This window comes from Petromyzon marinus, chromosome 59 (genome assembly GCF_048934315.1).
Source record: "Petromyzon marinus isolate PM22_M1 ecotype Great Lakes invasive population chromosome 59, UKy_Petmar_22M1.pri1.0, whole genome shotgun sequence".
Lineage (NCBI taxonomy): Eukaryota > Metazoa > Chordata > Hyperoartia > Petromyzontiformes > Petromyzontidae > Petromyzon > Petromyzon marinus.
This window is the reverse complement of record NC_133725.1, coordinates 9,138,961-9,154,901: the sequence shown is the minus strand read 5'-3', so window position 1 is coordinate 9,154,901 and position 15,941 is coordinate 9,138,961. Positions and strand designations below refer to the sequence as shown.

The following is a 15,941-nucleotide window of genomic DNA, read 5'->3' as shown; positions in this document are numbered from 1 at the left end:
GGGGTGGTTTCAGTGACGTGGATTTCTCTCCTCTAGCAGACCCACCTCTCTAAGGCCTCGACACAGAGGCATTTGGTCTCTGTTGTGTCTCTCTGCTTGTCTGTCTCCATGTCTCTCAAATTTAGTTCTGATGGTTGCTTGTTGCAATCGAAACGTCGAATTATATTATTTTTTCTTTCTACGTGACTTACCAAAAGAATAAAAAACCGATGCCTGTATATTTGGAGTTGGCATGTTCTTCCCGTGGTCGCACGAGATTATTCTCCGGGTCCCCCAGTTTTTCCCTCCACATTTCGAAACAAGCGTTTCATTTGGCTGCCATGTTCCACGTAAGCCACTTTGTCGAGCTGTAACTTGTGGCAGCCAGATCACTTCGAAAGAGCGCTACACAGAGCTCAGTGGGCCCTTACACCTGCTAAAATAAAAGTTGATTTGGCGAGGTTTTGCACACCGCACCAAGCACTCATGAGGCCGAGTCAACGGTGGAGAGGGGCAGGATCGGTGCAGACAATCGTCAGCGGTGTTGGTGGCCGTGAGCAGAACTCGAACCGTGGCTTGCCAGGATTGTAGTGCAGTGCGCGAACAGCCGTGCAACTCCCCACAACAAGCAGCAAACACCACGCACACAAACACCACGCACACAAACACCAAACACCACGCACACAAACACCACGCACACAAACACCACGCACACACACGGTGGACAAGCCGAGGGAGCGATTTCTGTAAAAACTTTACTTTTGACAATTCCGGGGTTTGACAGAACGCACTCGGCCGACGGCAGAGGGCGCACGCAGATCAGTAGTGGGGGGGGGGGGGGCGCGTGTGGACCTCGCAAAAATGAGGCAGTAGAGGGAAAACAAAGGCGGCAGGGGAGAATTCCAAGCGGTAGCGCAGAGCATAAATAACCCCCCCCACCCCCCTCGCCTGGGGGAGGGGGGTGGAGGGGCACAGGGGGTGGTGGCACCAGGAGCCCGTGGGGCCAGGAGCAGACGCTTGAGCCAGAACGGAGCAAGACTCTGGGGGAAGCGAGGCGTGGGTGGCACCGGAATTGATTTCCACGGCCAACCGGTATAATTGGAGAAATCTCGTGGGGTAACCCGGTGGGGCCTGGCCATGGAAAAGCGACTGGGCCCAGACCTCAGGGGGAGGAAGGGAGTGTGGGGGGCACCGTGGGAAAATGGACAAAAACGCTCTTCTTCCGCCAAACAGCAGAGACAGAAAATGTGTGCAATTGTTAGTGGTGACACGCAAAGTTAAAACACACGCCTGCGTTCTAATCTTCACAAATTAAACCGCGTCGCAACTGTTGCAATGTTTTTTTACAAACGGCAAAAAGCACGAGGGGAAACCCAAAGTAAAATTATTCCAACACTTCACCCCGACAGACACTCGCCGGTTGGTCACCGTTACTTCCCCACGTCTCCAGTACCCCCCCCCCCCCCCCCAAATAATAGATTTTTCGTTCAACCCCAAAAACCCTCTCCTGAACAAATATCCTCGTAAATATAAGACGGCCCGTCGCAATGTCTGCAGGCTGGCAACTGCAGTGTCCCCAAACTGCCTTGCCCACATCACCAGAGCGGTGTTTGCGTGCAGAAGGACTTGCCAAAAAAAAGCACACCAGCCTGGGAGGCCAAGTGGCTGGGTTATTACACCACTAAAATGTTTGGCTGGTTACTCTTATTCAGTACAGGCAACAGCCCAGTGTTCACTCGTCATATATGGCAAGGGTTGTAAGGGAGATGGAGCCGTGTTAAAAATCTGCTCGTGTGCACAGAGCAGCTGGTCGGGTGGATTATTTTTTTTACAAATCGTGGGATTGCGAGAGGTGGTGAGAGCTTGGGGTGGGGGCCCTTCATCCAGCAGTGGATGGATCACAGCCGATTTACAGTATAGCGGGATACCAGGCCATGTGCGTGACAGGACAAATGCGTTTGCGGAGGCGACGCTCAAGGATTCCTCACCAGCCCCGCGTTGTAGCGTAGACGAGGCCGTTACACACAGCACAAGCATGCCCAAGGATCGTCGCGCACACTGCGTAGGAGACGCAAGCACGAGCGGCTTGACCCCCAATGTGAAGCGACACTCCATACGTTCAACACGGGACCCAGTTGCGCTTGGGTGTTGTCTGGGACTGCCTCGTGCAATCTTGATGCATCCGACAGTCTGTTCTATAATCGCGTGTTTTAATAAACGCAAATTGGCTATATAAACACGATAGAGCGACAAGAACTACGTCGCGCGGGTAGGACTAAGTGGTTGTAATACAGCCGCCTCGGCGTAACGTCAGACACTGGGATGCTGCTGGATCCACCCCACAGCACCCTCGGTGTTTGTCCGGCCTGCATTACGCATCACGTGCTATCGCAGACTGCTTTGCTCTATGTTATTTGTTACGCGATTATGCCATAACGCGGTGTTCTGCAGGAATGCCACTACTGCCACGTTATAGAACAGAATGTATACAACGAATCGTCTTCGTCGCAACTTTCCGACCATCTTCTCTATTTTGTACACCCATCGGGTTTTTTGCATTGCTTGCCGTTGTAACTCACCGTTTGAAAAAAAAAAAACTAGCTTCATTGGCAACTCATCGGATTCACTAATGCAGTCGCAATAAAGATTTTAGAATCGGGGTTGTTGCAGTGTGGAGCATCAGAATTGCACCGAAGGCAGACCGGGCGCTTGTAAAAAAACACGGGTCACACGCGGGCCTCTCGCGTTTCCGTTTATTCTCGGTTTTGCCGTCGAGTCCCCCACTGCATCGGTCTGAACGGTCGCCGTCGCTGCTGCAATAACTTAAACCGAGGAATCCTCTCAATAACGCAACCCCACCATAGCCCCCCCCCACCCCTCTCTATCCTGGGCACCTTGGAGCACACCGGGAGAGGCCGGGCCGCTTGGTGACCATACGGCGGTGCTGCTCCGACAAACTCGCGTTTGACGAATCCCCGGCTGAACAAGGGAAAGAGGTGGGGGAAGAAGAAGGGGGCAAAGCCGGCACTGGCACCACCACCGTCTCCTGGGTGGCATGACCCACACCACATGCAGATTTGAGCCCACCACAAGCAGCTCTAGGGGGTCCACCCCACCGCAAGTGCTATGGGCCCAACACAGGCAGGGTTTAAATATCCGATGAACCCAAACCAATGTAGGGGTGTGGGGGGGGCACAGTCTCTCTCCAGCTCAAAATCATTGAACGACAAAAAAAAAGGCAACAAACACAGCGTAAACTTTACAGAGTCCAGAGAGGTCGTGGTTGGCCGACGGAGAGGTGGTGGCGATCGCCGGGGATGTCGTTCCTACTCCGCCTCCCGCCATCACCGCCTCACAGCTCGTCCTTGTCCCCCCCTTCCTCTCCCCCCTCGTCCTCCCCACCGGGACCGGCCCCCGCTCCGCCGTACAGCTTGCTCACGATGGGCTGCACCACCTCCTCCAGCTCCTTCTTCTGCGCCTTGAAGTCGTCCGTGTCAGCCTCCTGGTGGCCCTCGAGCCAGGCGATCTTGTCCTCCACGGCCTTCTCGACGGTCTCGCGGTCCTCGTCCGACAGCTTGCCGCCCAGCTTCTCCTTGTCGCCGATCTGGTTTTTGAGCGAGTAGGCGTAGCTCTCCAGCTCGTTGCGCGCCTCCACACGCTCCTTCACTCGCTTGTCGTCGTCGGCAAAGCGCTCCGCGTCCGACACCATCCTCTCAATCTCCTCGGGCGTCAGGCGGTTCTGGTCGTTGGTGATGGTGATCTTGTTCTTGTTGCCCGTGCCCTTGTCCTCGGCGGACACGCGAAGGATGCCGTTGACGTCGATCTCGAAGGTCACCTCGATCTGGGGGACCCCGCGCGGGGCTGGCGGGATACCCGTCAGGTCGAACTTGCCCAGCAGGTGGTTGTCCTTGGTCATGGGGCGCTCGCCCTCAAACACCTGGATGGTGACGGTGGGCTGGTTGTCGGCGGCCGTCGAGAAGATCTGCGACTTCTTGGTGGGCACCACGGTGTTGCGGGGGATCAGCTTGGTCATGACGCCACCCACCGTCTCGATGCCCAGGGTCAGGGGGCACACGTCCAGCAGCACCAGGTCGCCTGCAGCAGCGTACGGCAGGAGAGAGTGACGACAATAAAACTAAGAAAAACATTTTTTATTTTACCAGGTAAAGCCCACCGAGCTTCAGGCGCTCCTTTTCAGAAGCAACCTGGCTATAACAAACAGCTCAATTTATAGCAGCAGCCAAAAACTGCGCGAACAAATGCGGAGGGAAAGGATCCAGGGAGAGACGCTTGCAAACTTCAAATATACAGCTGGCGTCAGGGTCGGGATAGAACCCACGACCTACTGTATATACCAGGTGAGGCGGTGAATATCTCCGAGCCACCGCGGCACCCGCGACGGACAGCAGGAGGCAACGCAGGTACGCGAGCGTGCGTTTTGATTGGGCAGCACCCATCGTGTTTAAGAAAAGCGCGGTGCCACGTTTGGCCACATGGATTGCAATGCTGCGCCTAACCAAATATAGCCACACGTACACGTGCAGCAGCCCAACCCCCACATGTACATGTGCACACGCCGGAGTTGTTCACGGACGTAGGCACGAATCTCCAACCCTAACCGTGTACACGCAGCCAGCCCCAACCCTGTGCAAGGGCTACCCACCTACCCGTGAATGAACTAAAAATCTGTACACGTACATCGAGAATAACCAAAGACAAGCGCGTGTGCATGTGGGGAAGCAGGGCGCAATGGTGAGCGCATTGCACTACAAACCCGGCCCACCAAAGTTCAATTCCTGCTCAAGGCTAATAAGAGCGGCAAATATGAACCGATCCTGGGCCTCGCCTAGGTCGACTAAGCTTCACATTAGTATCTCGTGTGAAGTGATAACATCACCACTGGAGAGACAAAGGCGGCCAGGCGTGGTTGCTGGCCACCTACCCCCTCGTGCACTGTGCCAGCCCTTCCTTAGGTGCTGCTAACAGCACTTACCCCAACAGTCTGCTAAGGCTAACACAGGGGATCTTTGTCTTTGTGTGCCCGCATTTGTGTCAGTGCCACGCATGTTTGTTGAGCTTCTTTGGTGCCGTATGGAGCCAACCGCGCTCAATGCAAGTTTACACTACAACAAAAACAACCGCCATTCGCCACCAAGTGGCGGTGACGTCACCACGGAACTTGTGTCAGGCTAGGTGCCCGCTGGCAGGTCACGGGACAGACCCAGGTGCCATGGGGTTGACCGAGATGGCTGGCAGATGCACCACTTGCACCCCCCCTACAGACACGTACCGGTGTTGTCCTCCCCGGACAGCACGCCAGCCTGCACGGCGGCGCCGTAGGCCACCGCCTCGTCAGGGTTGATGCCGCGCGAGGGCTCCTTGCCGTTGAACAGCTCCTTCACCAGCTGCTGGATCTTGGGGATGCGCGTCGAGCCGCCCACCAGCACGATCTCGTCGATGTCGGTCTTCTTCAGGTCCGAGTCCTCCATCACCTTCTGCACCGGCTTCATCGTCGAGCGGAACAGGTCCTGCGGGGCACGGGCACAGCAGTGGCAAGGCCAAGGTTAGGAAGTCGGTACGGTGCAGGGAGCCGCTCCATATACCACGGTTATTCAGCATATAGCTCGACAATGAAGCTAAAGACTTCCATTTTTTATTTTACCAGGCAAGACCCCCATCGAGCTATATAGCTCTTTTTCAGAAGCAATCTGGCTATTACACATGATAGCTGAACGAACTGGCTTCTCATCAAAATCAGGTGGACATTTTTTAGTGGCCAATTCCTAAAAAAACGTGTTTCTAAAATGGAGGGAAAAAACAGAGGACCAGGAGAGAAATCCCCACAACCACAGTGAGAACATGCAACTATATAGCAGGCGTCAGGGCCGGGATCAAACTCACGACCTCCTTCCTGTATACCAGGAGAGGTAGTTAACATTTCATAGCCACTGTGGCACCCGGCATGAAGGACAGATTCCCCTTACAGCCTTCAACTGTCGGGGCAAGTGCTGTTAGCAAGCACCTATAAAAGATGCCTGAGGGGCTGGGGTGGCCTGCACCACGCCAGACCACCTTTGCATCCCAAGTAGCGATGTTCACACTCATTTGAGGCAGAGCCGACCTAGGGGAGACCCAGGATCAGTTCAGATAATCGTCACTGGCATTGGCCGCGAGTGGGAATTGAACCTTTTAGTGCAGCGCGAAAACCACTACTACTACACTCGCCTACATAATTACACAGCACACACAGTTACACGTAGCGCACACAGACACCGCCACACATACACCGCCGACCCTCCCCTCCTCACCATGTTGAGCTCCTCGAACTTTGCGCGCGTGAGCGTCTCGGAGAAGTCGTCACCGTCGTAGAAGGACTCGATGTCAATGCGCGCCTGGTGCTGCGTGGAGAGCGTGCGCTTTGCCTTCTCCACCTCGCGGCGGAGCTTCTGCACTGCCCGGTGGTCCTTGCGCACATCCTTGCCAGTCTTCTTCTTGTACAGCTTGATGAAGTGCTCCATCACGCGCTGGTCAAAGTCCTCGCCACCTGCGGGTCCGGAGGGCGGGGTGGGAGAGCCGCGGTCAGGTCGGTGCGCTGGCAACTCCGGCAGTTCGGTTCATAAAAAGGTTACGGAGCCAAACGTTCGTAGAAAGTCAGAAATGACGACGACGACGACTCGTGGCGGGTTCGTTCGTTTAAGTGTGGAACGTTCGTATCGAGGACCTGCCTGTAAAGGGCAGTCTCTGGTTTACGACAGTCTCAATGTACAATGTTTATATAACGCTACTGTTTGATCGATTTACAATGCATCTTCTGACACTACTACACTTTCTTATTTTACCAAACAAGTCCCACCGAGTTGTGCAACACTATTTTTGAAGAAACCTGGCCACAGATTATATCTCAACGAAGTGGCTTATCTTGAGGAAATTGATAGCGGCAGACAAATTCGTGACGTTGATTCTAAATGTAGGACTAACCGGAGTACCTGGAGAAAATTTCACGCGAGGCCGTTAACATCTAGCCACAGACAGCGGCACCCCATTCCCCACGGCCTACACCCAGCAATATTAAGAACGCGGACCACCAGCTGGGCAACTACCAGCAGGTCACAGTGGTGGTGGTAGGGTAAAGCGTGTGGCAGAGGAGAAAGTGGGTGGGTGCGGCAAGGGGCGTGGCACTCTGCTCACCAAGATGGGTGTCTCCGTTGGTGGCCACCACCTCAAACACGCCGTGGTCGATGGTGAGCAGCGACACGTCAAAGGTGCCCCCACCCAGGTCGAACACCAGGATGTTCTTCTCGCCCTCCTTCTTGTCCAGCCCGTAGGCGATGGCCGCCGCAGTCCTGCATGCACGGGGATGGACGGGCAAGAGCCGGCAGGGCCATCAGCGGGGTGGATGGGGGTGGGCGAGTGGGAGTCCCGCTTCTCCCGCGTTCGCCGGTCAGCGCTCATTTGGGTCAATTTTAGAATCAGTCACGAGAGGTCGACTGATACCAGCCAAAAACTCGCACTCAGTGTTTTGGCCGGTATCCGACCCCACCACCATGGCACCCCATTGTATAGTTTCTATAAAAAGGCACCAACCCGCGTGTGCCCGCCCCCCCACCCCCATGTGTTGCGTACGGCTCATTGATGATGCGCAGCACGTTGAGGCCGGCGATGGTGCCAGCATCCTTGGTGGCCTGTCGCTGGGCGTCGTTGAAGTAGGCGGGCACGGTCACCACCGCGTGGGTCACCTGCGGACGACAACAAAGCGTCGTGAGCGACTTGACGATCGAGACGCACCGCTCGTGCTCCCCAACCCCCCCCCCCCACACAGAACGGGAGGTTTGCCCGGAGCGTCGTCATGCGCGTCGCACCTTCTTGCCCAAGTAGGCCTCGGCCGTCTCCTTCATCTTGGTGAGCACCATGGCTGAGATCTCCTCCGGGGCGAAGGTCTTGGACTCGCCGGCTATCACCTCAACCTGGATGTGGGGTTTCCCCTTCTTCTCCAGAACCTGCAGGGCAGCAGAGAGAGAGGGGGTGGGAACCAGAATGATATATTTTTTTAACCTGGGAGAAATCCGATGAGCGATTAAGCCCTTTTTCACCGATGTCCAATTGGGTACCGTAGGCAGAACCACCACCATTAACCACCAATCCACACCTCACCCATGCCGTGTGAAATACGTTTCAAACAAAGATTCCCCACATGGCCTGAACAGACTGATGGGGCAAGTGCTGTTAGCAAGTAGCACCGATGAGGGCCAGCATGGTACTCGGGGGTGGGTGAACAGAACCACGCCTGGCCGCCTTTGTCTCAATAGTGGCGATGTTCACACACAGCACCAGGTACTCATTCGAGGCCGAGAAGACCTAGAGGAGGCCCAGGACCATTTCAGAAAATCGTCATTTGTATTGGCGGCCGTGAGCGGGAATCGAACTTGGGTGTCCCCGGGTTTGTAGCGCAGCGTGCCAACCGCTACACACGAAAATAACTTCCACACATACATAGCAGCGGAATCATCATCACTTGGGCCGAAGGGATCCAAAGATCGCTCTCAATGACACCTTTATATTTACGCGATCCAACTCAAAAACCCCCCAAAAAGCCCTGCCACTACACGTTAACCTTGTGCAATTGTACGAGGGGTGGCAGGGACTGCAGCAAAACCGGTGACAATGCGGGGGAGGGGGTTGGGGGCGGGCATTGAGCACGGCGAAAACTACCGACACCCACGCACCGTGAAGGGCCAGAACTTGATGTCGTGCTGCACGGTGGGGTCCGTCCACGAGCGCCCAATGAGCCGCTTGGCGTCGAACACGGTGTTCTCGGGGTTGGAGGTCAGCTGGTTCTTGGCGGCGTCGCCGATGAGACGCTCCCCCTCGGCCGTGAAGGCGACGTACGACGGCGTGATGCGGTTCCCCTGGTCGTTGGCGATTATCTCCACGCGGCCGTTCTTGAAGACGCCCACGCTGCCGGATTGAGGGAGGAGAGCGTACGGAATGAGGCGTGCGTGTGTAGATTCCACGAAGCACATCTCACCAGGCGCGCGTTCCATTTGTTCTCCCGCGTGCTCCGACGTGCGCGCGAGCGTTGAGAGAATCCAGAATAATGCGTGTGCATTGTCTTATCGTCATTTATACGACACCTTAACCGAGGCGTTTACAGAGAATCAAAGACCGGTACGTAACGATACGTGTATGTTGTATGAATGGAATGGTGGAGATACGGTGAAAAGACGGGAAGCAACAGGGGGGGGGGGGGGGGGGGAAATCTGTGATGATTAAATTGATGACGGGAAATGAATGGATTGAATGGAAAATTAGTTAAAGCTATGAGAATATTCACGATCGTGCACGTTTGCAGCAAGCGCTCGCACGGCTGGCTTTGCACTTCGGTGCGCTGCACAGTGCACGTGTCTGTAGGGGTGCATCAGTGACCGAGGGTGCGACTAAACACGAGTGTGTGGCGAGGGAACACGCACACGTGTTTGAGAGCGTGTATGTTGGGGCCGGTTGTCCAATAGGTCAGCACACGGTGCTACGAACCTGGTAGATACTCATAACCGAATCGGTTATGGGCATCCCCCAGATAAACTGGGCCTCAAATGAGTACCTGGTGGGATGTGTAAACATCGCCACTCGGGAGACTAAGGCGTCCCCGGGCGTGGTGCTGGCCACTCACCCCCTTCCTCTTTGTGCCATACCGACCTTCAGAGGTGCTACTCGCTAACAGCACTCGCCCCAACAGCCTGTTAAGGCTACAACAGGGGATGTTTGTCTTTGTGTGCGCGTGCTGGCACCGGGCCCTTTTCCACGAGTACGTGGTGCCCAGATTCTCTCACACACGTACGGGCCAAGGAGCCAATGCAAGAACACGTATTCAGGGTCGTGTGCGCAGACTGCACATCACACAGCTGTGCTGCGCTTAGGTGTGCAGAGGAGTGCATCAGTGACTGCAAGTGCACAAGCACGGACAAAAAGGTCTCGTAGATGTAACTGCTCAACCCCGCGATATAAATGCTCCAACACTTGAATTGATTTGGTACCGCTTGAGTTTGGCATTCTCTGGTCTAACCCCAAGACAAGGCCATTATAAGAAGGCAGCCTCTGGTGTTGGCCAATCAGTTTCAAAGACAATGCGTACATTATTATCAGAGCATGTTTGTTTGCATATTTTACCACAAGCACGTGTGGTCAATGCAGACTCGATGCATTGAAAATATCTTGACAGCCGTTTTATTGTCAGAAAGGGTAAAACCTCGACTTATTTGCATTCTTTTTTTTTTAACGTACACGTGTTTGAGTGTTAGTGCGCGTGCGCTGGCACCCTCACCACGAGTAGGTGGTGCCCAGGTCGATGCCGATCACCGTGCCCATGTTCTCCTTCTCCTTGTCGTCCTCGGCTGCGCGGCACAGCGCCACGCAGCACACCGCCACCGCCACCACCAGCGCCACCCTCCCTGGCGCCATCGCTCTGCGGGCACAGACGACGAGGGCCTCGTTTAGCGCTCTGCATGCACGCTAAACTTCTTTCACACCGTACGAAGCCAACCGTGCGCACACGAGCAGTAGAAGCCACGGTCCTTGGCGATGAGGTGTACTGGATGTGGTGTGCCGGGTGAGGACACTTTTTTTTTACAGGGCGAGATGTTATCCCTTGCCCTGGTGCATGCGGGTGGTCGTAGGTTTGACCGCGACCCTGACGCCTGCTGCATAGTCGCTCGTTGTCTCCTGTCCTCTCCCCCGTGGTCGCGTGGATTTTTCCCCCGGGCCCTCCGGTTTATCCCCTCCACACTTAGAAATCAACATCACGCGTTTACTAGTATTTGGCTGCTATAAAATGTTCACGTAACCCACTTCGTTGAGCGATCATTTTTTCGCGAACAGCACTTCTGAAAGAACTACACAGCTCGGCGGACCTTGCCTGGTAAAACAAGGTCGTAGCCATGGAGTCAGCATTGGGGGAGACCAAATCCTCCTGGGGGTCCCCCCCCCCCAGAAGATTATCTAAATTTGAAAACTAATTTCCTGCCTAAAATATAAAAAAATCACTAATACATTTGATGGACTTTTTATTTATTTTTTACAATGTCTAATAGTGTATTGTATTACATTGCTCTTTTTTTACCTTTTCTTGTTTCATTGTATGTAATGGCCGAGATTAGGGATTAATAAAGTACAACCATAACCACAATCGTATAAACAAATCTATTTTCTAGCAATATATTGGGGGGGGGGCCATTGAGCATATTTGAATATTGGGAGATGTGTCCCCCCTCAATATATATTATAATTACGGCCTTGTGGTAAAATATAAAACCCTGGCGACAGTCACACACCAGGCTCCACACTGCGCTTTGCGTTGTAATAGGTGCGCCAGGCATGTACTACTGTATACTGAACTTCTTTTGCTCCGTACGTAGCCAACCGTGCTAATCGGAGGTGCGGGGGGGGGCACTAAACACAGCAAGTAGTTCTACTGCAGAAATTAGTTTTCAATGTATTAGTGTAGTGGCTTGGCTAGCATTGTGCATAGTGTGGTGTAGGTTGAGTTAGCGTAACCCGGGGGGGAGCGTTAGCGTAACCCGGGGGGAGCGTTAGCGTAACCCGGGGGAGCGTTAGCGTAACCCGGAAGGGGGTGGGGGGAGTTCGCGTAACCCGGGGGAGGGAGTTAGCGTAACCCGGGGGGGTGGGGGAGTTAGCGCAACCCGGGGGGGTGGGGGGGTTAGCGCAACCCGGGGAGGGGAAGGTAGCCTGACCCGTATGTAAAACAAGACATCCGTTACGTAGTCATTTATATCAATTTATTATTTTATTCCGCTTGTGCTGTGGCCGAAACGTCGTGAGAATATTATTGTGTTAAAATTATTTTATCAATTTATTATTTTATTCTCATTCTACGTGACTTTACCGAAAGAACCAAAGAGGATGAATCCTTGCAGTCACGAAAGCTTTAAATCGAAATTTAGTCATTTATAATTCGCCGTTTCGGTTTCGGGGGGGGGGGGTGGCGATGCCAATTAACGAGACCTCACCACGCCGGTCACAGCGTGCTTTGGCGAAGGCAGCGAACTTAAGATGGCAGCAGTGGAGTACTGCGCACAGCTTACCCGCTCCACTGCTACAGCCCATCAACGCGACACCGCAGCCTGTAGCAACTGTTACGCATGCAAAGTGATCGCCCATCCAAGCCGCAGCCAAGCCCAAATACTGCTTAGCTTTAAAAACCGCCAAGGCGCGAATCGGCTTCCGATAACTTTTGCGCGAATCCACGATTCGCGCAACACCGCTGCGAACGGTGGAGATGGGCGCGTGAAGCGGAGGAATCGACTCGTTCTTTTCACAGAATTCGGCGAATCGACTCCCAGAAGTCAGCGTCCATTTGACGTCTCCGAAACGAGCGGCGCTCAACGGTAGCCACGCGGCTACCGTTGAGCGCCGCTCGTTTCGTCGCCAGACGTTAAGACACGCAAGAGACGCCTACCGACCTTGTCCTACTCGCGCGCAGCTTGCCATTTGGAGGGGTTGGATTAACAACCCACAGGATATTTTAAGAGACGCGGTTATCGGCTTGGCGGGGGTGAAGCTTAGGGACTTCACCCAGCAGTGGATAGAACATGGCTGACGCGGACGAATCACCACTGTCGCTGACACTCACCTCAGTTGGGTTATGGCGACACCCGCTCCTTGGCTGTACCGTAGACTTGGCCTCGTCTTCGCCCGGCTCGCCTTAGCCCCTTCCCAACGGATTTAAACCGCCTTCGTCAAATGGAGACCTACACACAACCCCCACCGGTCGGTTATCACCTGATTGGCAATTATCACTTAGCGCTCACGGGACCACGAAGCCTCCTCCACCACCACGAGCAAGGTTCAACTCTCTACGTTGCTCTGCGAATGACGGACGGGCACCTCCTCCCCGTTGCCGCTCGCTTTATATACTTGCAGGCGGAGGCGCGTGGACGCCTCCCATTGGCCCCCGACGGTCGAGTCGCCGCTGTGGACGCGCCCAATTGGTCGAGGGGCACCAAAGCTCGTGGACGCCTCCCATTGGCTCAAGCGGCGAGGCGGGCCAAGGGGCAAGGGGGGGGGAACCGTTCGGCGTTGCCCTCGCGGACGCCGCTGATTGGTCCAGCGCACGACGATCGATTCGATTCGTCGTCGTTGTTGTTGGTCGGCGAATCGGAATCTTGATTTAGACTGCAGGAGTAGAAATCCGATAAGCTGTGAAGCTCTTTGCTTTCCGCACAGATGTTCAGTGTGGGGCAAGGTGGTGGTGGGGGGGGTCTCAGAAAGTTACAACAACAAACACAATACAAACAACCATAGGAGTGCAAACGATAGGTCAGGAAGTCGCTAGAATGTATAAATACATGGACGTTGCCTGTCCCATTTGTGGACACTAAAATGAACGCACGGCAAGGCAGCAGCAGCAGCGGTCCCACACCACCCCAACACAACGCACAGGAGGGCCTTCAATCACACCGCGCATTCACATTGAACTATCGATACTACAACGACTACGGACACGGCTTAAGGATTAAAGATTTGCAAATGTAGTTTGCTGCATCCGGCAGCAGTAATCTTCCGCTGCAGGATATAAATGTACAAATCTATTTTTAGCACGAATGAACGTATCAGAATTGTTTCCCCCCCCCCCCCCCGCTGTTATTTAACATTAGCAGCGCACGTAACATGTCCCTTTCTGCTGTCGGCATTCCCACGAACTCCCCGCCCCATTACCCCCCTCGAACCCGATGGATAATAAACAAAAATCATCTCGCGAATCTTAACGCAGGCGCCTCGTTCATTCATTGGCGATTTGATGCGACGCTCGGTTTGTGTACTGGGGCCCGATCAATCGGCGCGGGTTGAGCGGTGGCGCAGCGGTTAGCGCGCTGCGCTTACAAACCCGGCGAACCCGATCGAGTCACCAACACCGGTGACGATCGTTTGAACCGGTTCTGTGCCCTCCCCCCCTCCCCCTAGGTCGACTCAGCCTCAAATGATAACCGGATGCGATGTGTCGTTAACGTGGTGGTAGTGCCGTGTCGGAACCTCGTGGGTGCGTGCGTGCGTGCTCGCGAACAGCACTTGCCCCAACAGTCTGTTGAGGCTACACGGGTGCATCTTTGTCTTTGTAAGAATCGGTATCGGCCCCGATGGCCCATAACACAACACGGAGCCGAATATCACGGATTCATGCAAATGTTGGACTCCGGGGGAAGTTTCCTTGTGAGATGACGTCACGCGCGATGACGTCACACACGTTGCCGGCGGGTTTCACCATCGGTCACCGGGGCAACCGAACCGACTGCGGTGGCTATGAGATCTTAACTACCTGGCCTGGTTTACAGGAGGTCGTGGGTTCCATCCCAACTCTCCCACCTGCTGTATCTCTCTCTCTCATCATCACGGTGGCTATGAGATGTTAACTACCTCGCCTGGTATACAGGAGGTCGTGGGTTCCATCCCAACTCTCCCACCTGCTGTATCTCTCTCATCATCATGGTGGCTAGGAGATGTTGACTACCTCGCCTGGTTTACAGGAGGTCGTGGGTTCCATCCCAACTCTCCCACCTGCTGTATCTCTCTCTCTCATCATCACAGTGGCTATGAGATGTTAACTACCTCGCCTGGTATACAGGAGGTCGTGGGTTCCATCCCAACTCTCCCACCTGCTGTATCTCTCTCTCATCATCACGGTGGCTAGGAGATGTTGACTACCTCGCCTGGTTTACAGGAGGTCGTGGGTTCCATCCCAACTCTCCCACCTGCTGTATCTCTCTCTCTCATCATCACGGTGGCTATGAGATGTTAACTACCTCGCCTGGTATACAGGAGGTCGTGGGTTCCATCCCAACTCTCCCACCTGCTGTATCTCTCTCTCATCATCACGGTGGCTAGGAGATGTTGACTACCTCGCCTGGTTTACAGGAGGTCGTGGGTTCCATCCCAACTCTCCCACCTGCTGTATCTCTCTCATCATCACGGTGGCTATGAGATGTTAACTACCTCGCCTGGTATACAGGAGGTCGTGGGTTCCATCCCAACTCTCCCACCTGCTGTATCTCTCTCTCTCATCATCACGGTGGCTAGGAAATGTTAACTACCTCGCCTGGTATACAGGAGGTCGTGGGTTCCATCCCAACTCTCCCACCTGCTGTATCTCTCTCTCTCATCACGGTGGCTAGGAGATGTTAACTACCTCGCCTGGTATACAGGAGGTCGTGGGTTCCATCCCAACTCTCCCACCTGCTGTATATTTGGAGTTTGTGTGTCTCTCTCATCATCATCATGGTGGCTAGGAGATGTTAACTACCTCGCTTGGTATACAGGAGGTCGTGGGTTCGATCCCAACTCTCCCACCTGCTGCTTCTCTCATCATCACAGTGGCTAGGAGATGTTAACTACCTCGCGTGGTATACAGGAGGTCGTGGGTTCCATCCCAACTCTCCCACCTGCTGTATATTTGGAGTTTGTGTGTCTCTCTCATCATCATCATGGTGGCTAGATGTTAACTACCTCGCGTGGTATACAGGAGGTCGTGGGTTCCATCCGAACTCTCCCACCTGCTGTATATTTGGAGTTTGTGTGTCTCTCATCATCATCACGGTGGCTAGGATGTTAACTACCTCGCCTGGTATACAGGTCGTGGGTTCGATCCCAACTCTCCCACCTGCTGTATATTTGGAGTTTGTGTGTCTCTCTCATCATCACGGTGGCTAGGGGATGTTAACTACCTCGCCTGGTATACAGGAGGTCGTGGGTTCGATCCCAACTCTCCCACATGCTGCCTCTCTCATCATCACAGTGGCTAGATGTTAACTACCTCGCCTGGTATATAGGAGGTCGTGGGTTCGATCCCAACTCTCCCATCTGCTGTGTATTTGGAGTTTGCTTGTCTCTCATCATCATGGTGGCTAGATGTTAACTACCTCGTCTGGTATACAGGAGGTCGTGGATTCGATCCCAAC

At 54.3% G+C, this 15,941-nt stretch overlaps 1 protein-coding gene across 1 annotated transcript; it reads right to left on the bottom strand.

Annotated features, from left to right (window-relative positions):
• Positions 1-716: 716 nt before the first annotated feature.
• Positions 717-12,895, bottom strand: HSPA5 (heat shock protein family A (Hsp70) member 5). Its single transcript, XM_032976551.2, has 9 exons — positions 12,623-12,895; positions 10,298-10,438; positions 8,703-8,934; positions 7,839-7,976; positions 7,603-7,715; positions 7,168-7,322; positions 6,288-6,523; positions 5,270-5,507; positions 717-4,074 (listed from the first exon to the last, which is right to left on the bottom strand). The coding sequence occupies exons 2-9, from the start codon at positions 10,432-10,434 to the stop codon at positions 3,332-3,334; spliced, it is 1,992 nt and encodes a 663-aa protein (XP_032832442.1). The 5' UTR covers positions 10,435-10,438; positions 12,623-12,895; the 3' UTR covers positions 717-3,331.
• Between the last annotated feature and the right edge of the window lie 3,046 nt (positions 12,896-15,941).